This window comes from Felis catus, chromosome B3 (assembly GCF_018350175.1).
Source record: "Felis catus isolate Fca126 chromosome B3, F.catus_Fca126_mat1.0, whole genome shotgun sequence".
Taxonomy (NCBI): Eukaryota; Metazoa; Chordata; class Mammalia; order Carnivora; family Felidae; genus Felis; species Felis catus.
Genome location: NC_058373.1, coordinates 32,468,616 through 32,496,160, shown reverse-complemented (window position 1 = coordinate 32,496,160; position 27,545 = coordinate 32,468,616). Strand labels below are relative to the sequence as shown.

Here is a 27,545-nt window from a genome sequence, read left to right as displayed (position 1 = left end):
GCAACAGATGTCACTTGCTCGACACTTTATAAATATTCAGTGAATAAATGAATGAGTGGAGGGTTTGGACTTGGAATTAGGAGCTGTTAATTTTGAAATGACTGTTGGACCTTTAAGTGGAAATAATGAGTGGGCAATTAGATGTAACAATTTGGAGCCCAGGGGAGAAGTCTACTGGGATTCTCTTGGAAGTCATTAGTCACTACTTGAAAAACTTATAAAATAATTGGGAAAGAATTGGGGTCTCCATAGTGAGTGTTCCTACCTAACAAAAGACATATATAAAAATGTTCATAACAGCATTGTTAGTGGTAGACCTAAACTGGAAAACAATATTGATCAACAAGAGAATGAAAAAATAAATTGTGGTGTAGTCATAGAATGGTATTGTACAGTAATGAAAATGAATGAACTGGGTACATGCAACAACACTGATGAAGCCAGACGTAATTCTTTCTATATGATTCTATTCTTATAAATAAAGCTAAACTATGGTGTTAGAAATCAAGCTGTGTTAGGGGGAGGAAGGAGCAGGTAGTGATTGGGAGACAGCACTAGGGTACCTTCTGGAAGGCTGGCAATGTTCTGTTTCTTCACCTGGGTGGTAATTGTTATATGTTGACGTTATCATTATTCACTGAGTTGTACATTTAAGTGTTGGACACTTTGGGGGATATTTTCAGGGTGTATATTACATTTCTAAAAAAAATAAACTATCATGTTAACATATTGCCTCCTAAAGAATTTGTTGACCAGGCTCTAGTTTTGAAAGCTTCTCGTGACTCCTAGCTATCCTTGTGGTTTTAAGTGGTCATGAAGCATAAAAGATAATCTATTTAAACTGTGGCAGGAAGAGTATCATACAAATAGCTGAATTCTTAATACTAGAAAAGAGGCAGAATAACAACCACTGAAGTTTAGATTTTAGCATACCTTCCTTGACATCTAAAAATCCTTCAAGTTTTTTTAAGGTTGGAATTTAAAGTGAATTAGAGGAAACTCAGTAGGAAATCTTAAGTTTAAATATAGCATTAAAGCTGTAAACCCCACATATGAAACTATAAGAACATTATTTCTCAATAGAATGTAGTAACCTCATAAAGATATACTTGAGTTAGGTATGTGTTAATTGTTTTGAGCTTTGAGCATTGAGGTGAATCCATAATTTCATCTTATTATTTCTACAAGGTTGTTTACCTTACAGTGTATGAAAACCACCTATACAGGGTAGCCACTTAAGACCCAAATTCTACTAGTCTGTATCTGTCAGTCATGTCCTCCTTGACATTTTGATTTCATTGCCTCAACTCCCTACGAAAACTATGGACCAAATTTAACAAGATAAAATATAATGAGAATACATGCAAGGTCTTACATTTAGGTTCAGATGAAAATGAAAGTCTGATTTACCAGTATAAGTGATGAAGTTTCAGGAAGTTTTGCTGATATCAGATCATTCTTCAAATGGGACTACCCCCTCAAAAGGTTAATGTGATTATAGGCTGCATTAGTGCAAAAAATAGGAGATAGTTAGACCACACCAAGCGTATTATGGTCAGTTTTGGGCACCATATTTTAAGAGTGACATGGACAAATTAAAGTTCATGCAAGGAAAAACACCAGGTTTTGAGGGATTATAAAAATGGATTGTATGGCTGATGAAAGGAGGACTCTGAAGTCTCATAGCAACACTGTAGGGCATTATCCCCATTTTACAGAAAGGAAATTGAGGCTCAAAGATAATTAATGACTAATTAAAATGATACTGAAAAGTGGTTGGCTTAGGGCCCACATCTCCTTATTTTTAATCTAGTATTCTTTTCATTTCAAAATATATGTTTTAGTTATATTTTTTAAAAGCTGACTGTTAGCCCCTATAGAGGAGAAATTTGAAATGATAAGTAAATGATTACAGATCTGTAAATTTTTTTAATGTTTATTTTTTTTTAAAGAGAGAGAGAGAGAGAGAGAGAGAGAGCGCGCGCGCGTGAGTGGGGGAGGGGCAGAGAGAGAGGGAGACACAGAATCTGAAGCAGGCTCCAGGCTCCGAGCTGTCAGCACAAACTCCAATGCAGGGCTCAAAGTCATGAACCACGGGATCATGACCTGAGCCAAAGTTAGAGCTTAACAGACTCAACCACCCAGCCGCCCCTACAAATTAAACAGAAGGAAAAGAAATGTTCAGAGTAGGAAGCTCAGTGTGAGAAGATATTATACATTTATTGGTATTTCAGAAGTGTATTGTCTTATGCACATTTCTTTCACTTTTTCTTTTTCAAGGTTTTTGACTCCAGTGAAGAATCTGGGTATCTTGTTCTCACCATCGTTATATCAGGTCATTTCTTCATTTCCCAAGGACCCACACTGCTGGTAGGTTTTATGCATATAGTTTAATATGCAAATATATTTCTTTATATTTGTAGCTTTACATTAATTTTTGTATTCTCATGCTTCAGTCTCACAGAAATTCATCAGGTTCAACAAATTAAGCATTTATTGAATGTTCTTTAGCAGTAGGTAATACAGATACATACTGAAGAGGTTTAGGGTTCTGTTTTGGGAATCAAAGTGGATCAAAGGATTGAGATTAACCAGTATTATAAAGGATTCTTAACTGGGGAAATTGGGTTGAGACCGGCTAAATTTATAGAGAAATGTGTGGAGGGTTTTTCAAAGAAGGTAAAGAACATATGCAGAGGGATAGATTTGAGGAAATAGAAAACTTGAAACAGGCTATTAGTAACTTACATAGCCCTCTATAAAACTAATTTTATAAAGGTGCATTTGTTCTTTATTCTGAACACACACATGTATTGTAGGAAATTTTTGAAATGAAGAAATAAAGGAGAAAATAACATTCATTTTTGCTTGAAAGTTTGTCTGAATTGGTATTTAGAAACAAAATGAAGAAACAAGACAACTTCTAGTCAAAGAATTGTAAAAGAAAGGAAATATAAAGGAAGGTTATTACATCATTTACCTGTGAATAATATCTACATAGACATAATAAATTTGTACAGATATTTACTGAATATCAACATAGGCATAACTTATTCACTTAACGGGTATTTATTGAGCAATTATTACATAGTAGGCATTGTTCTAGGTGCTAGGGATACAGCAGTAAACAAAGACAGAAATCCCTATCATCATGGAGTGTCATCATTTTAGTGGGGAGAAACATCATAAACAAATAGGTCAAATAATAAACAAATAGGTCAAATATAGTTAAAAGATATGAATTTTTGGTGGATCCCTTATACATTCTATTTTATTAGGATGGCAGCATCCCACAGTCGTATATTGTGATGATCTGTCTCTCCACTTACGTGGTGTATAGCCTTATCCTTGAATGTGAAGTGACCTGCAAAGTCCTTTTTGTGTTCCTCCTGATTTTTAAAACTGCAGCAATGGTATCATTTTTGCTTTATTTACCACTGTTAGGGCTTGAATCATTTGCAGAAGAAAAGATGTCTTCTTTAGCTTTGAATGAAGAATATTCCAGATGGTGGACAGGGGGATGCCTGGTACACAGCTAAGTTTTCCTCTATGAATATTGTGAGACTTCACTGAATGATGACAGTAAGGCAATTTGGCTTCCTGAGACATAGGAGGACATCCTGTGCTTTGTCTGCTCCATCTGTTTGTACCAGTGGTAAATGTTGTTACAAACTGATAGAGGTCTCTTTGTATCATACATGAAACGATTTTTGCAAAGCAGTTGTAAAACTAAGGTTATCAAATTCCAAAGAACCACTACTGAGAAATACAGTGGTAACTCCACAGTTTGTTGCCTGTTGCCTGTACATATATACCTTATATATTGGATAATACTTAAAAAAAAAAAATTCTAGGTAGGCTTCATTCCCAGTATGGGGCTTGAACTCATGATCCTGAGATCAAGAGTCACATGTTCTACTGACTGAGTCAGCCAGGCACCCCTATTGGATAATACTTTTTAAAAGTCTTGCAGTGCCTGGGTGATTCAGTTGGTTAAGCCTCCAACTTTGGCTCAGGTCATGATATCACAGTTTGTGAGTTTGAGCCCTGCGTTGGGCTCTGCACTGAAGCTCAGAGCCTGGAGCCTGTTTCAGATTATGTGTCTCCCTCTCTCTCTGCCCTCCTCTGCTTGCACTCTGTCTGTCTCTCTCTCAAAAATAAACATTAAAAATTTTTTTTAAATCTTTATTAAATGCTTTGTTTTACTTTTTTTAATGTTTATTTATTTTCGAGAGAGAAAGAGAGACAGAGCACGAGTGGGAGAGGGGCACAGAGAGGAGACACAGAATCCAAAGCAGGCTCCAGGCTCCCAGCACAGAGCCCAACGCGGGGCTCAAACCCACGGACCATGAGATCATGACCTGAGCTGAAGCCAGATGCTTAACTGGCTGAGCCACCCACATACCCCTGTTAAGCACTTTTTGAAACTGTTTTATTGGGGTATAATTTACATAAAATCACTAATTTTCAGTGTTCAATTTGATGTGTTTTGGGAAATGAATATAGTTGTGTAACCACCATCACAGTTGTGATGTAGAACATCCCAAATAACTCTAAAAGTTTCTGTGTGCCCTGTTGTAGTCAGTCCCCTCTGAGGGGGGGAATCTACCCTTCTACCCTCAGATCCTGCTCTCTGTACCTACTGTTTTGCCTTCTGTAAAATTTCATGTAAATGAAATCTGATAATATGTAGTGTTTTGTGTCTGCCTTTTCCCACTTAGCATAATGCTTTTGAGATTCATCCATATTGTTCACTCCTTTTCATTACTGAATAGCATTTACTTTATATAAACCTCATTTGCTTCTATCCATTCATTCACCTTTTGATAAACATTTGGGTTGTTTCCATTTTGTTAATATGAATGATGCTGGTATAGCCATTTGTGTACAAGCCTTTGTATCTTTGTATGAACAAACGTGTTTTAATTTTTCTTTGATAAATTCCCAAGAAAGGAACTGCCGCAGGGTCATGTAGTACATCTGTGTTTATAAAATGCTGCACAGCTGTTTTTCAAAGTGGCATTCACACAAACAATGTATGGAGGTTCCAGTTGTTCCATGTCCCACTAACACTTGGTATTGTCAGTCTTAAGTTTATTTTAATGGGTGTCTGGTGGCATCTCATGGTGGTTTTAATTTGCATTCCCTTAATAACTAATGACATTGAACAACTTTTTATGTGTTGACAGGTGTACCTTGGAGATACCGCAGGTTAAGTACTGAACCACTGCAATAAAATGAGCACAATGAAGTGAATCAAATGAATCTTTTTTTATTTCCCAGTGTATATATGTTAGGTTTACATTACTCTGTAGTCTGTTAAGTGTGCCATAGCACTGTGTTTGAAAAAAAAAAACAACAGTGTACATGGATGCCTGGGTGGCTCAGTAGGCTAAGCATCCGACTCTGAATTTCGTCTCAGGTCATGAGCTCATAGTTTGTGAGATTGAGCCCCACATTGGGCTTTGCACTGACAGTGCAGAGCCTGCTTGGGATTCTCTCTCTACCTCCCTCTCTCCTCTCTCTCTCTGTCTCTGTTTCTAAGTAAATAAATAAACATTTAAAAATTCAAAAAATAGTGTACATACCTTAAATAAAAAATACTGTATGACTGAAAAATGCTAACTACCATCTAAGTTTTTGGTAAGCCATAATCTTCTTGCTGGTGGAGGGTCTTGCCTTGATGGTGATAGCTGCTGACTGATCAGGGTGGTGGGTGCTGAGGATTGGGGTGGCTGTGGCATTTCTTAAAACAAGACAACAGTGCGCTTTGCTGTATTGATGACTCTTCCTTTCACGAATGATTCCCTGTAGCGTGCAATGCTACATTTCCCCACAGAACTCCTTTCAAAATTGGAGCTGATACTCTCAAATCCTGCTGCTGCTTTATCAGCTAAGCTTCTGTCATATTCTAAATCCTTTGTTGTCGTTTCAACAGTCTTCACAGCATCTTCACCAGGAGCAGTTTCCATCTCAAGAAACCACCTTCTTTGCTCACCCATAAGAAACAACTACTTATCCGTTAAAGTCCTGTCATGATATTGCAGTAATTCAATCCTGTCTTCAGGTTCCACTTCTAGTTCTCTTGCTGTTTCCACCACATGTGGAGTTTCTTCCTCCACTCAAGTCCTGAACCCCTCAAAGTACTCCATGAGGGTTGAAATCCACTTCTAAACTCCTGTTCATGTTGATATTTTGACCTCTTCCCTTGAATCAGGAATGTTCTGAATGGCATCTAGAATGGTTAATTCTTTCCAGAAGGTTTTCAATTTACTTTGTCCAGATCCATCATAAGACCCTCTACAGCAGCTATCACCTTACAAAGCATAGTTCTTAAATAAAACTTGAAAGTCAAAATGACTCGTTGATCCACAGGCTGCAGAATGACTGTTATGTTTGCAGACATGAAAACAACATTAATCTTGTCATACATATTCATCAGAGCTTTTGGGTGACCGGGTGCATTGTCAATGTGCAGTCATATTTCGAAAGGAATCTTTCTCCGAGCAGAAGGTCTCAACAGTGGGTTTCAAATGTTCAGTAAACCGTGCTGTAAACAGGTATGCTATCATCCAGGTAATGTTGTATTTATAGAACACAGGCAAAGTAGATTTGCCATAATTCGGAAGGCCCTGGGATTTTTGGAATGGTAAATGAGCATTGGCTTCAACTTCCAGTCACCAGCTGCATTAGCTCTTAACAGGAGAGCCAGCCTGTCCTTTGAAGCCTTGAGGCCTGGTATTGACTTCTCTTTAGCTGTGAAAGTCTGAGACAGCATCTTCTTCCACTATAAGGCTGTTTCACCTACACTGAAAATCTTTTGTTTAGTATAGCCACCTTCATTATCTGAGCAGGATCTTCTGGATAACTTGCTGCTTCACCTTGCACTTTTATGTTATGCTTTCCTTACACCTCCTGAACCAACCTGTGCTGCCTTCAAACTTTTCTTCTGCAGCTTCCTCACCTCTCTCAGCCTTCATAGAATTGAAAAGAGTTAGGGCCTTTTTCTGGATTAGGCTTTGGCTTAAGGGAATGTTGTGGTTGGTTTGATCTTCTGTCCAGACCGTTAAAACTTTCTCTGTATCAGCAAGAAGACTGTTTCACTTTTGAATCATTCATGTGTTCACTGGAGTAGCACTGGTAATTTCCTTCAAGAACTCTTCCTTTGCATTCACAACTTGGCTAACTTGTTTGGCACCATTTGCTTGCACCTCATGTTTGGTACAAGTGGCCTAGCTTTCGACCTGTTCCAGCTTTCAACATGCCTTCCTCACTAAGCTTAATCATTTCTAGCTTTTGATTCAAAGCAAGAGACGTGTGACTCTTTATTTCACTTGAACACTTAGAAGCCATTTCACTGTGGGGTTATTACTTGGCCTAATTTCAGTATTGTTGTGTCTCAGGGAATTGAGAGGCCCAAGGAGAGGGAGAGAGATGGGGAAATGGCTGGTCAACAGAGCAGTCAGAACACACACAACATTTATTAAGTTTGCTGTCTTAGATGGGTGTGGCTCATGACTCCCCAGAACAATTATAATAGTAATATCAAAGATAACTGATCACAGATCACCCTAACAAATATAGTAATAATTAAATAATGTGAAATATTGTGAGAATTACCAAAACATGACACAAAGACATGAAGTGAGCAAATGCTGTTGGAAAAATGGCACCAATATACATGGCTTTGCACAGGCTTGCCACAAACCTTCCATTTGTTATAAAAACACAGTGTATGTGAAGCACAGAGGTTAAGTATTGCACAAAAGTGAAGTGCAATAAAATGATGTATGCCTGTATTTGCCATTTGTATGTCTTACTGGTATAGTGCCTTTTTATATCTCTTAAGCATTTTTAATTCAGTTGTCTTTTTATGTTTGAATTAAAGGAGTTCTTATTCTGATTACAGCTCTTTTATCAGAAATATGTTCTGCAAATATATTTCTGTGGCTTACCTTTTTATTTCTTAACAGTTTTTTGATGAGCAGAAGCCTAAAATTTTGATGAAGTCCTTTTTTCTTTACTTTATGGTTCATGCTTTTTATTTTTGAGAGAGAGAGAGAGAAAGAGCGAGCGAGCGCACGCACTGCTGCTTGTGCTCATGCAGGGAAGGAGGAGAGATAGAATCCCAAGCAGGTTTTGTACTGTCAGTGCAGAGCCTGATGGAGGGTTCGATCTCTCGAACTGTGAGATCATGACCTGAGCCAAAACTAACAGTTGGACGCTTAACCAACTGAACCACCCAGATGCCCCTATGGCTCATGCTTTTTTATGCTGTTTTAGAAATATTTGTCAATTTGCCACGATTGCAATAAAAATTTTCTGTGTTTTCTTCTGGAAATGTTAAAGTTTTAGCTCTTACATTTAGGCTTATGGTCCATTATGAATTTTTAGTATTAGTTGATGACACTAATATTTATTAGGGCCCCTTCTTCCCCTTAATTAAAGCAATGGGTATTGAGAAAAATTACTATATTGTGAAATATGATCATGGATCTTAGGGAATCTACTTCTGGAACCATTGAGTTAATTTTTAATGTATGGTGAGAATTAAGGGTCTGGATTAATTTTTTTGCAAGTAGATAGCAAATGTTCCAGCACCATTTGTTGCAAGACTAGCCTTTGCTCATTGAATTACCTTGGTACCTTTATGAAAATCAATTAGTGATGTATGTGTGGGCATATTTCTGGACTCTCTTTTCTATTGATCTATATGTCTATCCTTTCTTCCAGGAAGAGACTGTCTTGATTACTTTAACTTAGTTGTAATTTTTGAAGCAGGTAGTATAATTCCTCCAAATTTGTTCTTCAAAGTTGTTCTGGCTATTTTAGGTCATTTGCATTTCCATATAAATTTTAGAATCAGCTTTCCTATCAAAAAACCCTGCTGGGGTTTTCACTGTGATGCTTTGATTCTATAAATCATTTTGGGGGAGAACTGACATCTTCATAGTGAGTGAACATGTTATGATTATTTATATTCATTATTCCATTTGTTATATATACTTTTCCTCAGCAGTGTTTTGAAGTTTTCATAATAGGTCTTGCACATATTTAACTAACTTTATCCATAAATACTTCATAGTTTTTATGTTATTATAAATATAATTTTATGAATCTCAGTGTCTAATAGTTTGTTGCTAATGTGTAGAAACACAACTGATTTTTTACTTTGTATCCTGTGATGTTGCTAAACTCATTAGTTCCATAGCTTTTTTGTGGAGTTTTTGTAGAATTTTCCATATAGATGATCTGTTGTCAATACAGTTTTCCATTCTTTCTAATCCAACTACTCTCCCTTGCCTCCCTCCTTTCTTTTCCCCCAGGTGACACTGGATAGGACATCCTTTACAGTGTTGAATAGAAATGGTGAAAGTTGACATCCTTGCCTGTTCCTGATCTTAGGGGGAAGCATTCAGTCCATTCACCAATAAGTATAATGTTAGCACTGAGGTTTTTGTAGATACCCTTTATCAGACTGAGGAAGTTCCCTTCCATTCTAGTTTGCTGAGAGTTTTAATCATGAATAGGAGTTGAATTTTGTTGAATGCTTTTTCTGCATCTACTGAGATGGATTGTCTTTATTTTTTTAGTTCTGTTGATGTAATACATTTTTAAAGATATCTAGTTTCTTATTGAATCTTCCTTTATCATAGAAGTATTTGCTTTTTAAAATAATATACATGTCTAAGTGATTAAAAATAAGAATGCATATTAAAAAATGTACCACCTAAATTAATTAAACAACAATTTTTGTCAGTTCATACTATTTTTTTTTACAGTATTTCTGGGGTTCCACAAGAACCAAAGTATAGAAGAGCAAACACATTGGAATTATAAAACATTTTAATTACAATTTTATATTGGTATTATATTTATACACCCTCCCCCCCTCATGCTAATCTGGGTTGTGATATATTTTTAGAATTTTTCCCCTAAAAAGTAGGGACATAACAGCTATGGAAAGTTTAAGCCACTTCTGTTTTAGTAAGAGAATCCAATTGTTGGCATAGATTAAATTGTGCTATATTTGTACTATCAAATCTTTGTGGAAGCTGCACAAACCTCTAAAAAAGTCATTTATTTCAGAGAAACTGATAGCTAGGGCTCAGTGACAGCTCCCACTAGATATGTTTTTGTAGAAATCCAGACAGGTCAACAAGGCTTTGGACTTTCTGCTTGGATCTAGCCCCTATTTAAACTTCATTTCCCTTAAATTTCTTGGTTCTCAGATTGTCACTTCCTATTGAGGTCCATGGGAACTTAGTGTTTCAGATTAAATGTAACTTGGTGTCCAGTAGTACAATGGATTTTCGTTTAGCTCGTTCAGTTAGCACTTGCACTCTGGTGATGATTCACTGTTGGAAGGCGCTATGCACACCTACCACTGGGCCGTTCTATTGTTACTTCTTAAGGAGGGTTAGGATGGCAAGAAGACAGGGAGACCTTGGTGCCATCCTCATTCTGCCTTGGACTTGAGCTCAACAGGTTTCCCCTTTCCAGTCTTGGCATTTTGAACAGATTCTCCTTTGGCTATTTTGGGCTTTTAAAATTTGTTTTTATATAATTGTAAAATGCACATAACATAAAACGTGCCATTTTAACCATTTAAGTGTATTGTCCACTGGTATTAAGTGCATTCAGCATGATTGTGCAGCCAGGACTACTGTCCATCTCCAGAAGTCTTTTCATTTGCAAAACTGAAACTCTGTACCCATTAAACAGTAGCTCCCTACTTCTAGCCTAGCACCTGGCAACAATCATTCTACTTTCTATCTCTGTGAATGGTAACTAATCTAGGCACCTCATATAAGTGGGATCATACAGTATTTGTCTTTGTGTGAGTGGCTTATTTCACTTAGCAGAATGGCCTCGAGCTTTATCCAGCTGAAACATGTATCAGAATTTTCTTCCTTTTTATTTCATTGTTTTTTATTAATATTTTTTGAGTAGGCTCCACGCCCAGTGTGGAGCCCAACATGGGGCTTGAACTCACGATCTGAGCTGAAATCAAGAGTTGGACGCTCAACCAACCGAGCCACCCAGGAGCCTATCCCTCCTTTTTAAAGCTGAATAATACTCCATTTTATGTGTATACTACATTTTGTTTATTTATCTGTCCGTAGACACGGGTTCTTTCTACCTTTGCCTACTGTAACTAATACTGCTATGAACATGGGTGTACAGATATCTCTGTGAGACTCTGCTTTCAATTTTGGGGGGTATATACCCAGAAGTGGGATTATTGGATCCTATTATAATTCTGTCTTAAGAAAAGAACTGCCATACCCTTTTCCCACAGCGGATACGGTATTTGAAGCTCCCACTAACACTGCACAAAGGTTCCAATCTGTGCCAACACTTGTTATTTTGTTGTTGTTTCTTTAGTTGAGGCATCATTGACATACCATTATTTAGTTTCAGGTGTATAATGTAATTATTTGATATGTGTATACACTGTTAAATGATCACTACAACCATCTGGTTTAACATCTGTCACCTTATATAGTTACAAAACTTTTTTTCTTGTGATGAGAACTTTAATAAGATTTATTCTCTTAGCAACTATTTAATATGCAACACTATTATTAACTATAGACACCATGGTGTACATTACATCTCCACGACTTACTTATTTTACAACTGGGAGTTTGTACCTTTTGACTCCCTTTTCTTATTCCTCTCCTGCCCCCCACCAGTATCCACTCCTGGCAGCCACCAATCTCTTTGCTGTATCTGTGAGCTTGTTTTTGTTTTTGTTTTTAGATTCCACATATAAATGAGGTCATAGGGTATTTGTCTTTCTCTGTCACTTATTTCACTTAATATAATACTCTCGGGTATATCCATGTTATCTCAAATGACAGGATTCTTTTTTATGTCTGACTAACAGCCTGGTTTTGTGTGTGTGTGTGTGTGTGTGTGTGTGTGTAACATTTTCTTTATCCATTCATCCACTGAATGGACACTTAGGTTGTTTCCATGGCATGGCTATTGTAAATAATGATGCAGTGAACATGCGCTTTCATTTTCTTTATTTAATAAAGCATATTTAATAGTTGCTTTTCATTTTCTTCAGATAAAATAACCAGAGGTAATATTGCTGGATCATATGATAGTTCTAGTTTTAATTTTTTGAGGAACCTCCATTGTTTTCCATAGTGACTGCATCAGTTTACATCCCCACCAGCAGTACACAGAGGTTCCCTTTTCTCTGTATTGTTGCCAACACTTGTAATTTCTTATCTTTTTGATAATAGCCATTTTAACAAGTACTAAGGTGATATTTCACTGTGGTTTTGATTTGCATGGTGTATGATCCTTTTAATGTGTTGTATTTGGTTTGCTAATATTTTATTGAGGATTTTTGCATCTATTTTCCTCATAGATATGTTATTGGGCCATGATTTTTTTTTCCTTTGGTGTCCTTGTCTGGTTTTGGTATCAGGGTAATAATGCTGGTCTCGTAAAAGGAGTTCGGAAGCATTCCCTCTTCTTCTGTTTTTTATTTTATTTTATTTTATTTTTAAAGACTTTGAGAAGGATTGGTATTAATTGAATGTTTGGTAGAATTCACCAGTGGAGCATCCTGGTCCTTTTGAGAGGTTTTGATTATTGTCTTTTGAGAGGTTTTGATTGTTGATCCAATCTCTTTACTAGTAGTTGATCTGTTCAGGTTTTCTTTTTCTTTTCTTTTTTTTTTTAATTTTTTTTTAATGTTTGTTTATTTTTGAGACAGAGAGAGGCAGAGCATGAACAGGGGAGGGTCAGAGAGAGAGGGAGACACAGAATCCGAAGCAGGCTCCAAGCTCCGAGCTGTCAGCACAGAGCCTGACGCGGGGCTCGAACTCACAGACTGTGAGATCATGTCCTGAGCCGAAGTCAGACGCTCAACCAACTGAGCCACCCAGGCGCCCCTGTTCAGGTTTCCTTTAAAAAAAATGTTTTAACGTTTATTTATTTTTGAGAGATAGATCATGAGCTGGGGAGGGGCAGAGAGAGAGGGAGACACAGAATCTGATGCAGGCTCCAGGCTCTGAGTTGTCAGCGCAGAACCTGATGTGGGGCTCCAACTCATGAACTGTGAGATCATGACCTGAGCCGAAGTCGATGCTTAACTGACTGAGCCACCCAGGCACCCTTGATCTATTCAGGTTTTCTATTTCTTCATGATTCAGTCTTAGTAGGTTGTATGTTCCTAAGAATTTATCCATTTTTTCTAGGTTGTCAAATTTGGTGGCATATTGTTCACAGTAGTCTCATGATTCTTTGTATTTCTGTGGTATCAGTCATAAAGTCTCCTCTTTTCTTTCTTTTTTTTTTTTTAACATTTATTTATTTTTGAGACAGAGAGAGACAGAGCATGAACGGGGGAGGGTCAGAGAGAGGGAGACACAGAATCTGAAACAGGCTTCAGGCTCTGAGCTATCAGCACAGAGCCCGACGCGGGGCTCGAACTCACGGACCGCGAGATCTTGACCTGAGCTGAAGTCGGCCGCCCAACCGACTGAGCCACCCAGGCGCCCCTTTTATTTCTGATTTTATTTATTTGAGTCCTTGAGTCTAGCTAAATGTTTATCAATGTTGTATATCTTTTCAAAGAACCAGCTCATAGTTTCATTGATCTTTTCTGTTGTTATTTTACCTTCTATTTCTTTTTTCTTTTCTCTTTCTTGTTTGCTTGCTTGTTTGCTTTTTTGACTACCTCATCCTAATAGGAGTGAGGTAGTATCTCAGTGTGGTTTGATTTGTGTTCACTAATTATCAGTGATGTTCACTGTCTTTTCATGTGCATTTTGACAATTTGTAGATCATCTTGGGAGAAATCTCTGTTCAAGTCTTTGCATATTTTCTGATTTTTTTTATATTTCTGTTTTTAATTTAAATTTTAGTTAATATACAGTGTATTGTGTACTGGTTTCAGAAGTAGAATTCAGTAATTCATCACTTACGTACAGTACCCAGTGCTCATCGCAACTAGTGCCCTCCTTATTACCCATCACCAATCTAGCCCATCCCCCATCCACCTCCTCTATCAACCCTTAGTTTATTCTCTGTTGTTAAGAGTCTCTTGTGGTTTGTTTCCCTTTGTTCTCTTTCCCCCCTTCCCATGTGTTCATCTCTCTTGTTTCTTAAATTTCACATAGGAGTGAAATCATATGAATTTGTCTTTCTCTGATTGACTTATTTCACTTAGCATAATACATTCTAGCTCCATCCACGTTGTTGCAGATGGCAAGATTTCATTTTTTTTCCTGGCTGAGTAATACACACACACACACACACACACACACACACACACACACACACCCCATATCTTTACCTGTTCATCAGTCAGAGAACATTTGGGCTCTCTCCATAGTTTGGCTATTGTTGATTGGGGTTTTTTGTTGCTGTAGGATTGAGAGTTTGTTGTTGTTGTTACTGAAGTATATTATCACATTTAACACACACACACACACACACACACACACACACACACACACACACAGAAGCTGATGAATGCAGCTTCTTTTTTACTAGGTCTTATGTGATTTTCTTTTTCTCCCTTGTTTCTTCTTTCAGCTTGGGTAAGTATAGGCTGAGCATTGTGAGTCTTCTTTAGGAGGAAGACATGGAATAATGGCCTTTCTGGGGCACATCATTCTGCACCCTGCTGACCCTCACCCAGTCACCATTAAGTGCAAGATTGCCCCTGCCTCTGCTCAGTCCTGCTTGGCTCCTGCCCTCTTGGTGCTGGAGCTCCAGGTCAGAGTGAATTTATCCTTCAGTGAGATGTCATCTGTTTTCTCTTTCTCAAACCCTTTTTAAAAAATCTAGAATTCCTTGTACCCCAATGTTTATAGCAGCACTCTCAACAATAGCCAAATTGTGGAGAAAGCCTAAATGTCCATCAACTGATGAATGGATAAAGAAATTGCGGTTTATATACACAATGGAGTACTACGTGGCAATGAGAAAGAATGAAATATGGCCCTTTGTAGCAACGTGGATGGAACTGGACAGTGTGATGCTAAGTGAAATAAGCCATACAGAGAAAGATAGATACCATATGTGTTCACTCTTATGTGGATCCTGAGAAACTTAACAGAAACCCATGGGGGAGGGGAAGGAAAAAAAAAAAAAAGAGGTTAGAGTGGGAGAGAGCCAAAGCATAAGAGACTCTTAAAAACTGAGAACAAACTGAGGGTTGATGGGGGGTGGGAGGGAGGGTAGGGTAGGTGATGGGCATTGAAGAGGGCATCTTTTGGGATGAGCACTGGGTGTTGTATGGAAACCAATTTGACAATAAATTTCATATATTAAAAAAATCTAGAATTCATAACTCCTTTTGAGATATTTTTCTCCCATCCAAGTACTAACCAGGCCCGACCCTGCTTAGCTTCTGAGATCAGACAAGATCGGGCGCGTTTAGGGTGGTATGGCCATAGACGAGATATTTTTCTAAAGTTAAAAACATATTCTGTATATAATTGTAGATCTATAAAGATCCACCTTTTATCAGCATCTCCCTTCTCAAGCTAGAAGTTGCAGAAACCAAAATTCTAAAGATATCCAAATGGGGGAAATTACTTCCTAAGACTTTAGCCTTTATTTCCAGCCACTCCTTTTTATCTCACTTGGTTCTGATCCAGAACAAGTGTCTTCACCTAAATAAAACTATGTCTGAAACACAGGAGTTAAATGGTCTTGAGACAATATAAATTCTGTCTTCTTGGGGAACATGGGTCATCCTGGAAGTGATGGCATTCATAGTTTTTGTTCTGTTTTCCTTTTAACTTTTCACACTCAGCCCAAATATTCTTCAAAAAGAAATTGTCTTTCTGTTTACCAGTAGAAATGTTAAATTCCTATGTACATGAACTCTGGAAACTTCAAACACTACTTCTAACCCAGTTTAAGAAATATTTGTTTAAGTCTCAGTCTGAACTTAATAATCTTCTGAGAGGAAAGACTCATCAGAGAGTTTTAAAATCAGGTTATTGTTCACACAGTTAAATTCTTTAAATTAGAACCAGTCTTTTCTTTGGCCATCTTTTCAAGAAGGATCAAGGACAACAGAGCTTTTGTAACTTTATTATCACCCCCCTTCCCACATTTGAGACCACTGGCATCAACTGTATCATTGTTTTTTTGTCTTTTATCTCCCCTCCAGAGAGAATTGGGTTAGCAAGAGTTAAAGTATTCCGCTGCTCTATTTTTATACTTTCCCACTTCTAAATAAACTTCAGCGCCTATGCGGTACTGGCCTGAAAAGTTACTGACTACTCATCTAAGAGGCATGTGCAGGGCACCCTCCATCATGCCTCCCCTATCTCCCTGTGCTGCCTTTGGGGAACTGTAATCATTCCCACCACCTTCATTAGTGAGCTATCTGTGACTTACACATTAAACTGTCTTGCCTTTCCTCTTTTAAATTATCCATTGGGCTCAACTTGTCAATAAGTAAGAGAACAGCCTGTGAACTCCACTCATGACTACTCCAGAAAAAACAACTCTCATAGCTGCTGTAATTTCTCTCATCTCTGCCCAGACTTCCTCAGTCGTCACTTTCCTCTCTTGTCTTCCCAACACTCTTTCCAGACTTGTTTAACAAGGATGGTGGTGTGTCTGTGCCAGTCTCACTTGCCAATTTCAGGTGGGTGGAAGGAGAAGGCACACTCATGCACAATGGAGTTCAAGTTCCTTGCTTAATTGGCAATGGGAATATTATTAGAAGTCAGGTGACCACAGCTGACTGCAGTAGATACAGTGAATGTCAGCAGAGTCTCCCTCACTCTCTTGTCTGATGACACTGGTTTTTGCCAGGCTCTAGAAAAACTCACTTTTTGCTAATCCATAGCTTTTTATATGTGAGACTTATGTTACCATTCCAGAAAAATGAATCAGTCAGCTTCTGATTAAGGAAATGTTGGCAAGTATTAGATTCACATCTGTATCTTTTTTAAGATGGAAAACTGTCAGGGGTGCCTGGGTGGCTCAGTCGTTTAAGTGTCCTACTTCAGCTCAGGTCATGATCTCGCCACTCGTGGGTTCAAGCCCCGTGTCAGGCTCTCTGCTGACAGCTCAGAGCCTGGAGTCTGCTTCGGATTCTGTGTCTCCCTCTCTCTCGCTGCCTCTCTCCTGCTCACACTCTCTTTCTCTCAAAAATAAATAAACATTAAGAAAAAAAAAAAAGATGGAAAGCTGTCAGTGCTCAGGGGTTTCTGCAAGCTTTTCAGCATTCTGGAAACCCACGGTGTCTTTCACATTTTCTGTTGGGAAACTGGAGTTTTGTTGTTGGTATTATTGGCATTATCTTTCTAGAGTAAGAATATTAAATCTTTGAATGTATGGTGAAATCTATTTTCTTTTTTTTTTTTTTAAGTTTATTTTGAGAGAGAGAGTGCGTGTGTGCATGAGTCATGGAGGGGCAGAGAGAGGGAGAGAGAGAATCCCAAGCAGTTCCACACTGTCAGCACAGAGCCAAATATGGGGCTCGAACTCACAAACCATGAGATCATGACCTGAGCTGAAGTCAGATGCTTAACCAACTGAGTCATCCAGATGCCTGAAATCTTTTTTTCTTGATTTTCCATTAGCTTTTTTGAAAATGATTTTAATTGGAGTATAACTTACATAAAATAAAATGTACTCATTGAGTGCATGGAGTTTTGATAAATGTATATATACAGCCATACAAAGCATCATCACAAGCATGATATGGAACTTTTATTCCTCCAAATTCCTTCATGGCCACCCATCTCCATCCCCAGGCAACCACTTTCTTTCTGCCCTGCTGTCGCTGCAGATTAGTTTTGCCTTTGCTAACAATTGGTATAAATGGAATCGTATACTATGTACTCTTTCTTGTCTGGTTTCTCTTACACAGAATAATGTTTTCAAAACTGGTCCCTGTTGTTGTGTGTATCATGTGCTCTTTTATTGCTGGTTAGAATTTCATTTTATGAGTGTACTGCAATTTGTTTATCCACCATCTGTTGATGGATATTTGGTTATTTCCAGTTTGGGTCAATTATGACTAAAGCACTATGAACATTTATTTGTATACAAGTGTTTGTATGGACTGATGTTTTAATGTGTCTTAAGTAATACCTAGGAGTAGAATTGCTGGGTCACGTGGGTAAATGAATGTTTAACTTTATAAGAAACTACTGTACTGATTTCAAAGTAGTCCTATGATTTTTGCTTTCCCACCAGCTCTGTTTGTTAGTCCATGTTGCTCTACACTCTTGTTAACACTTGATAGTGTTGCTTTTTATAATAGCGATTCTAGTGTCTGTGTAATGGCATGTCATTGTAGTTTAATTCCCATTTCCTGAATGACTATTGATGCACATCTTTCATACACTTATTGTCCAGATTAAGAAACAGAACGTTTTTTGAAGTATAATTGACATATAATACTATGTTAGTTTCAAGCATATGATAAAATGATTCAGTGTTTGTATATATTATGAAATAGTCCCCCCAATAAGTCCAGTTAACATTCATCACCATACATAGTTACAAAGATTTTTTTCTTGTGATAAGAACTTTTAAGATCTACTCTTTTAGCAACTTCAAATATGCAGTACAGTATTATTGACTGTAGTCACCATGCTATACGTTACATCCTCTGACTTACTTATCTTACAGCTGGAAATTTGTACCTAAGAAAGAGAAAAAAGAGAACATTTTGATCACCCCAGAAACCTCTCATGTTCTCCTCCAGTCATTATTGTATATTACCACCCTCCTAAAGGCTAACCACCATTCTGACTTCCAACAGTATAGATGAGTTTTGCCAGGTTTTATATTTTATATAAAATGAGTAAATACCTGGTCTCTTCTATACCTGGATTCTTTCACTCACTATCATATTTATGAGACTTATCCATATTGTTGTATGCAAATATAAATTATCCATTCTCACTTTGTGAATATATCACAATTTACTTATCCATTGAATTGTTTATGGGTATTTGGTTAACTTCCAATATTTAGCTATTAGAAACAATGCTGCTGTGAATATTCTAGTACATATCTTTCAGTGAACACTTGTATATACTTTTGTTGGGCATGTAGGTAGGTGAGATGGGACAGCAGCTCTGCACTTAAAATTTTTTTTAATATTTATTATTGAGAGACAGAGAGAGACAGAACATGAGCATGGGAGGGGCAGAGAGAGGAGGAGCCACAGAATCTGAAGCAGGCTTCAGGCTCTGAGCTGTCAGCACAGAGCCCGATGCGGGGCTCAAACTCACAAACCGCAAGATCATGACCTGAGCCAAAGTCAGACGCCCAACTGACTGAGCCACCCAGGCGCCCCAGCAGTTCTGCAACTTTAATGTGCCTTGGCTCTTAATAAAATACCTGTTGTGAATCAGCAGGTTTTGGGTGTGGCCTAAGATTTTGCATTTCTTTTTTGTTTTGTTTTGTTTCGTAAAGAATTTATTTATTTTAGAGAGAGAGGGAAAGAGAGAATCTTAAGCAGGCTCTGTGCTTAGCACAGAGCCAATGCGGGGCTTGATCTCACAACCTTGAGATAATGACCAGAGCCAAAATCAAGAGTTGGACACTTAGCTGACTGAGCCATCCAGGTGGCCCCCCTTTAAAATAAAAAAAAGAAAAGAAAAAATACAAATAAATTTAAAAAATTAAAAAAATTTATCTTAGAATGGGGGAGAGGGACAGAAGGGAAAAGAGAGAATTGCAGGCAGGCTCCACGCTCATTGCAGAGCCTGACACGGGGCTGGATCCCGTGAACCCCAGGATCATGACCGGAGCCAGAATCAAGACTTGGACGCTCAACCAACTGAGCCACCCAGGCACTGCTAAGATTTTGCATTTCTAACAAACTCCAAGGTGATGCTGTTGCTACTAATCCCTAGACACACTCAGGGATATGCCTATGTTCAGCTTTCGTAGATACCACCCAAGAGTTTCCAGTGTGATTATGTTCAGTTTTTACTGTCATTAATAATGTGTGAGAGTGCTTCACATTTTTGACAACACTTGGTATTTTCTTTTTATTTTGGCAATTTTGGTAGGTGTGTGGTGATCTCGTGATTTTAATTTATATTTTTCTACTTACTAATGAAATTGTGTCCTTCTTCTTATATTTATTGGCAATCTGGATATCCCCTTCTGTGAAGTATATGTTGAAATCTTCTGCTCATTTTTCTATTGGATTATCATTGATGCAGTTTTTACTTCTGCTATTACACTTATTATTCTTCTGTTAACATTTTTTTAAAATTAAAAATTTTATTTTCATTTTTGAGGGTGAGAGAGACAGAGCACGAGCAGGGGAGGGCAAAGAGAAAGGGAGACACAGAACCCGAAGCAGGCTCCCGGCTCTGAGCTTGTGCGCACAGAGCCTCATGCGGGGCTCGAACTCATGAACCGCGAGATCATGGCCTAAGCTGAAGTCGGATGCTCAACCGACTGAGCCACCCAGGTGCCCCTAAATTTTTTTTAATGTTTATTTTTTGAGAGAGAGAGAGAGAGAGAGCGCGAGAGAGCGCATACACGAGTGGGGGAGGGGCAGGGGCAGAGAGAGAGGGGAGTCACAGATTCCAAAGCAGGCTCCAGGCTCTGAGCTGTCAGCACAGAGCCGGAGGCAGAGCTCAAACTGATGAATCTCAAGATGATGACCTGAGCTGAAGTTAGACACAAACAACTGAGCCACCCAGTCGCCCCATCCTGTTAACACCTTTTTATTCTGTTACATCTCTTAGTCGTCTTACTCTTTTCTTAATCTTTCTTTCTTTCCTTCCTTCCTTCCTTCCTTCCTTCCTTCCTTCCTTCCTTCCTTCCTTCCTTCCTTCCTTCCGCTCCCTACTTATTTCTGTTGACTCTTAGCCAGACTTCAGTCTGGTATACAATATCTGATCTGATAGCTCTGTTTTCAAAGAACCTGTTTTTTAAGTTTTTATTAAATTTCAATGTTTATTTATTTTTGGGACAGAGAGAGACAGAGCATGAACGGGGGAGGGACAGAGAGAGAGGGAGACACAGAATCAGAAACAGGCTCCAGGCTCTGAGCCATCAGCCCAGAGCCTGACGCGGGGCTCAAACTCACGGATCGTGAGATCGTGACCTGGCTGAAGTCGGACGCTTAACCGACTGCGCCACCCAGGTGCCCCGAGTTTTTATTAAATTTCATAAAATGCAATGTTAATTAAAATTTCTGTTTCCAGGGTTTTTTCAAAACTGTATGCCCTTGTCTGTATCTTGAGTGTTATATTTGACTTTTTTCCTTTTTTGCTACAGAACAATTTCATAGACCCAGCATGTGTGTTTTTTTTTCGCCTCCTCTGTTTACCTCTTCCCATCCTCTTTTTCCTCTTTTTCCTCTTTTTCCTCTTCTTCCTTCTCTTCCTCTTTCTCCTCCTTTTTTCTGTTTTATTAATCCTTATGCTTGGAGAAGTCTCATCCAGGGCTTGTGGGTGGATTCATTTGCAACAACCTCACTGTCCTTGGATACTAATAGATTTTCCTTTCAATTATTACATAAGTGACCTGGTTGATAGAAATTTATGTTTCTGTTCATCTACCCAGAAGCCTAAGAGGAGTAGATTGGGAGCCTGTCCTAGCAAGGAGTGTTGTCTCCAATTTCTTCTATGAGGAATTAAACTCATCAGAAGCTACGAGGCTAGCTTTTGCTAGTTGCAAGGCCAACAAAAAATATTATACAACTGTAATGTTGTTTCATCCACCTTCCTAGTAGATCTGCCCACTGTTTCTGGGAGAAATTGCTAGATTTCCTAAAACATTGTTTGGTATACTGCAGTGCATATCCTGGGGGTACAGTTGTTTCCAGCACTTTTGGCCAGTAGAACAGATTTCACATGAAAGGTTTCTTATTTTTTTCCCATGGTGTACCTGTTCCCTAGCTCTTGCCCTTCTTATTAAGGTATTTTTGCCAGTATCTCCTCTACTTTCTCTCTGACTCACAGCTCTCCTTTCTCAGGAAGATAAGTCACTAGTCGACTCTTAATATCTTTTTTCCGTCCCAGATTTATCTTTCTATGTCTTGCAGAAATTCTTCAGTTTTGTCCTATGAATCTCATCCATTCCTAGTTTCTAACATTGGTATAGTTCTCTCTTATTTTAGATTTGTTTTGGCATTTTAATTGTGATGAGATGAAGGTGATGAGTTTAATGCCACTATTCAAGATGTTCTCCTAACTGGGAGTATAAAAACCCTTTAGGTAATTTTTATGATTTTTTCCCACTGAAATATTTTATTCCACCAAAATGGAATAGAGTAACACCATAGAGTAACAAACATAGAATTAAAGTTTTGCAATTTTCTGTGAGGCTTGGTTGTTCATTGTATCTCAGATGAGTCTGTATTAGTAATTGGGTGATCTTCTATTAGTGGACTGGAATATCCAAATATAAATCAAGAACATTTCTGTACTTGAAAGTACTTAACAGACTATACTGGATCAGACAGATGAGGCACTCTAAATGGGTGATCTTTGACCTAAGCCTGAGTTACTTTGTTATACTAAGTGTTTTGTGGTGAGTGAGTGTATATATCTAGCTTCACTGATAAGGTAATGGCTCTGATAGGGAATTTAAGGGCTTATCTAGCCTGCTTTGCTTTTAAAACTATAATTATACTTTTGTTAGTTGGATTTTACTGGGGCTTTTCTGTGTATTTCTTGTCCTTCTTAAAGGACTAATTCATGACAGTCATTTGTAAAAAAGCTTCTATTTTGTATTTAGTGTGAAAACTCATAAGCATGTACAGCCCGTAATACTGATCATTTCTTCTTCTCTTTTCTCTAAAGTGAGTCATAACTTTGGAATGATGCTTTTGAAGGGGTATCAGCTACACACAAAGAGAAATTTGGACACTTGAAACCCAAGTGCTTCCCCCCATTCCTTTTCATGTCCACACATCTTGGAGTCAAATATATTTGCCAGATTTTGTGGATTGTGTCTTTGTTTTTAAAGCTCCCATTTACTTTACCAGATTGTAGTTTGGAAGAAAAAGTGGCTCTTTGGGGCTGAATTCTGGTTGGTTCTTATTTCATATGTTGAAAGTGTTTATCAATATAGAGCTCACCAGTTATCTGTGGTATACTCAAACAAAATATTGTGAATATCATAGTCTTAAAATTTTTTACAGGGCAAATCTTTTAAAAAAAATTCTTTTCATATTGTGTTTTACTGCAACAAATTCTTGGTTAATTAATATTCCTCTTCACTGTCTTATCAAAGGATGTGGCATGAGTTTAATCACAGGACTCAGCCAGGCTTCTAGATTCCTTCTCTGGTTAAGAAGTTATAGAATTTAGAGTCTTTCTTAAAATACATCTTTGGTATAAGATTTTTTTCCCTGTAGTATTCAAGCCTACACAGGTTTCAATTGGATCAGCTTTCCTTGGGTTGTTTTAAAATAGTAAATCTTTTACTATTATTGGAGAAAAGTCTTTTTTTGTGTGTGTTGCCAATCATTAACGAAGAGGAAAAGAACAGATTTTACTTTGGCCATTACTACTTAAACTCTTCTTTTTAAAAATAAATTAAAAATAATTTAATACTTGAGAATGTTTAGTTCTTCAGTGGAGCTTACTTAGGAGACAAAATTTATACACTTGCAACAAAGAAAATGCAACTCCAACTGATACGGTTTAGATTATAAGCACCAATAACTTTTTTTTTAACTGGTTATTTGGAAATAATTTCAGACCTAAACCAAAAGGTTGCAAAAATAATACAAGGAATTCCCACATACCTTTCACTCAGCTTCTCCAAATGTTCACATGTAGCAGAGAACAATGCTCAAAACCAGGAAATTCACATTGACACAATGCTATCGACTAATCTGCCTATTTTACCAGTTCCACTGGTCTAACTTAGGATCCCACGCTGTGCTTGGTTGTCATTTCTCCTTGAGCTCTTTCAATCTGGGACACCTCCTCAGTCTTTGTTTTGTTGTGCATGTCTTTGATACTTTAAGAGTACTGGCCAGTTATTTTGTAGGATGTACTAAAAGAAGTGTTTGGCCCTTCTCACTTCACCATCTCAGGAGGTACCTGATATTGCTAGGTCTCATTGCTGGTGAGGGCCACTTGCTTAAGGTAGTATCTGCCAACTTTCTCCATTGTAAACTTACTGTTTTCCCCTTGTAATGTGTATCTTGTGGGGAGATACTCTGAGGTATACAAGTTTCCTGTTTCTCATTATAGTCTGGTCCATTAATTTTACCATCCACTGATGACTCTTGCCAGCAACAGTTACTACTCTAGTGTTTGCCAAATGGTGGTTTTCTGTTTCTGTTATTTGGTCCACATTTATTCATTGGAAGGGGTGTCCCTTTCCCCTTATTTGTTTATTCATTTAGTTGGTTATATTGGTATGGACTCATGGATATTCTGTAGATTATCATCCACAACTATTATTAATTTTGCCACTAGCACCTTTTTTTTTTTTTTTTTTTAAGAATATCAGGGTTCTTAACTTTCCTGTGTACCATGAAATTTGGTTTCAGGCAAAATATTCAACTATTCTCACCCTCCAGTATATTCAGTAAAATGGAAATAATATCTGCTCTACTGTGTATAAAATAGATTTGCAAGTGCTAAAATGTGATACAAATGGTAACATTGTTACTATTTTGTTGTTAAATGCCTATGGCTATTCAGAGGACAAAGGCTGTTTTCAGGGGCAGACTTGAGAGTTCATTCTTTTAGACTCGGTCCTCAAGTCTCCTTCGCCACAGGGAGGACCAAGTCTAAATGAATGAAGGTGGAGAGAAATAGCTATATGGAGATAAGAGTCTGAAGAAAGACAGAAGTAAATCATAGATATACAGAGGCAGCACACATTCTCACATTCTGCTGTGTGCAATAAATATTTTCTGAATGCCCTAGAATATTATGCAATAGTAAATGTATTTCTTTGACTATTAATTTTGAAAACTCCTTTGTTTTGTGTAGCAAAATAGGTTGCCAGATTAAATATAAAAACAACATAATTTTTTCTTGTATCTTAAAGCATTGTCTGGTTTGGAAACGTTATCTCTGGTGTACTTTATTAAGGGTGTGTGAAACACAAGACCATAAGGTACCATGGATGTTATTGCTTTTGGCTTTTTTTTTTTTTTCCAATTTGCTTTGTGAGTCTTTCTTGGTACCTATGACAATACTGTGTGCAGAAGTGCAGAAATACTTGATGTGTCTTCCTCTTATTAAGTTTCTGAATCAATACCTATATGCTCTGCCCAGGATGATTTGTTCCTCTATCCTCTTTGCTTTAGATATTTGGGAGATACATCGAACATTAAATTTGCGACTTAAGAGCTCTCTTTTTTTGTCTTTGGGGATGAAAGTTTTATTTCTTCGTGTCACCACAATCAGGCAAAAAATAGTAGACTAAGCTGCTAAGTAGGTCGACCTGCCTCAGCACGGTGAGGTGGCAAATTCTAATGAGATTTCCTGACTTCAGCAGTTACTAGTGATGGGGACGGGGAGTGGAAATAGCAGTACTTGAACTGCAAATAGTCAAGGAAGAATAGATGAGATTCCACTGTGTTCAGCATTGTAACTGAGGAGACAGAAGACTTTACATCACAGTACGTTTTTTTCTATTTCATGTTAAAGAATGTGGCCAGATAAAGGCATGAAACCAGAATGAAATAAAGAACAGTCACAGTAAATAATTATATTAATGGATGGAGGACATTTCATTTGGCATCTTTTGTGTTCTCTTCTGCAGTAAAACATTAGAAATAGACTTGCCTCATCATTCTGTATGTTTATAAAAGCTAACATGAGGTACTGAAGCCATCAAAGGTTAATGTTTTTTTGCCAGTTATTTCAGGGATGGATGTTTTATAAAGTCCAGAGACCTCAAAATCAACAATAAATGCAGTGAACCTCAAACTTTGGGTTTGGCTTAGCTTTTGCTTTTAGCTTGGAATTTCATCTTTTTTTGTTGGTTTTCAGCTGTTGACTTGTTTGCACAATGGCACTCAGCTGAACTCTCCTCCTTGTCACTGCTGTTCTGACTTGGTCTGCCAAGTAGCTAAGATTCTCCAGCTGACCGTGAGGACATTGGACACTCTCAAGGAACACCTGCCAAGGTGTTAGTACTTCTTCTTTTAATTTTTTTTAATGTTTATATATTTAATTTAGAGAGAGAGAGAGAGTGCGAACAGGGGAAGTACAGAGAAAGAGGGAAAGACAGAATCTGAAGCAGGCTCCAGTCTCTGAGCTGTCAGCACAAAGCCCTACATGGGGTGCAAACCCACAAGCTGTGAGATCATGACCTGAGCCGAAGTCGGACGCTTAATTTACTGACCCAGGCGCATCAAGGTGTTAGTACTTCTAAGTCAATTAGTTTGATTCCTTTTGTTTTGTCGAACTGAAACCTATTATGAGGGGTAAAGTATTATGGAAAAATATGTTTAATTGCTGTAAGGCTGTGTGGAGAATTTTTAAACAGAAAAACTAAATATTCACCAGAATTCAGTTTGACCATTTGCTATCTAATGCAACCTTTTGTGCTAAATCTTTTAGGTTTGTATACAAAGAACAAAAAGCTAATTAAAAAATGTTTTAATTGAAGTATAATTAACATACAGTGCTATATTAGTTGCAGGTATACAGTATACAGCTGATTCTACAATTCTGTACATTATGGTATGGCTACCACAGTAAGTGTGGTCACCATCTGCCATCATACAGCAGTATCATTGACTGTATTCCCTATGCTGTACTTTTCATCTTTGAGATTTATTTTTTAAAATGTTTATTTACTACCCAGGGCACCTAGGTGGCTCAGTCAGTTAAACATCTGACTTTGGCTCAGGTCATGATTTCACGGTTCATGGGTTCGAGCCCTGTGCTGACAGCTCGGAGCCCGGAGCCTGCTTCAGATTCTGTGTCTCCCTCTCTCTCTGCCCCTCCCACACTCGTGCTCTGTCTCTCTCTCAAAAAATAAAATAAACATAAAAAAAAAATGTTTATTTACTTTTGAGAGAGCGAGAGAGTGAGCATGAGCACACGGGGAGAGAATGAGAGAATCTCAAGCAGGCTCTACACTGCTAGTGCAGAGCCTGACGTGGGGCTCGAACTCACAAACTGTGAGATCATGACCTGAGCCGAAATCAAGAGTTGGACGCTTAACCAGCTGAACCACCTAAGTGCCCCTTGACTTATTTATTTTGTAAGTGGAAGTTTATAGATCTTAATCCCCTTTATCTATTTCACCCATCCTCCCACCCACTTCCCGTCTGGCAGCCAACAGTTCTCTGCATTTAAGAATGTTTTGTTGTTCTGTTTGTTCTGTTGTTGTTGTTTTGTTTCTCAGATTCCACTTATAAGTGAAATTACACAGTATTTGTCTCAGTTTGACATATTTCACTTAGCATAATAGCATCTAGGTCCACCTGTATTGTCACAAATGGCAAGATCTCATTCTTTTTTATGACTAAGATTCCATCATATATATGTACCACATCTTTCTCCGTTCATCAATAAATGGCCTAACATGTGATCTATCCTGGAGAACCTTCCGTGTGTACTTGTAAAGAATGTGCA

General features: G+C 37.9%; 1 protein-coding gene across 1 annotated transcript in view; it reads left to right on the top strand.

Annotated features, from left to right (window-relative positions):
- Positions 1 to 27,545, top strand: part of REC114 (REC114 meiotic recombination protein) — a 106,711-nt gene that overhangs the window by 21,030 nt on the left and 58,136 nt on the right. Inside the window, exon 2 of the mRNA XM_019832084.3 lies at positions 2,281 to 2,370. Coding sequence (XP_019687643.3) covers positions 2,281 to 2,370 — 90 coding nt within the window. The remainder of the gene's footprint in view (positions 1 to 2,280; positions 2,371 to 27,545) is intronic.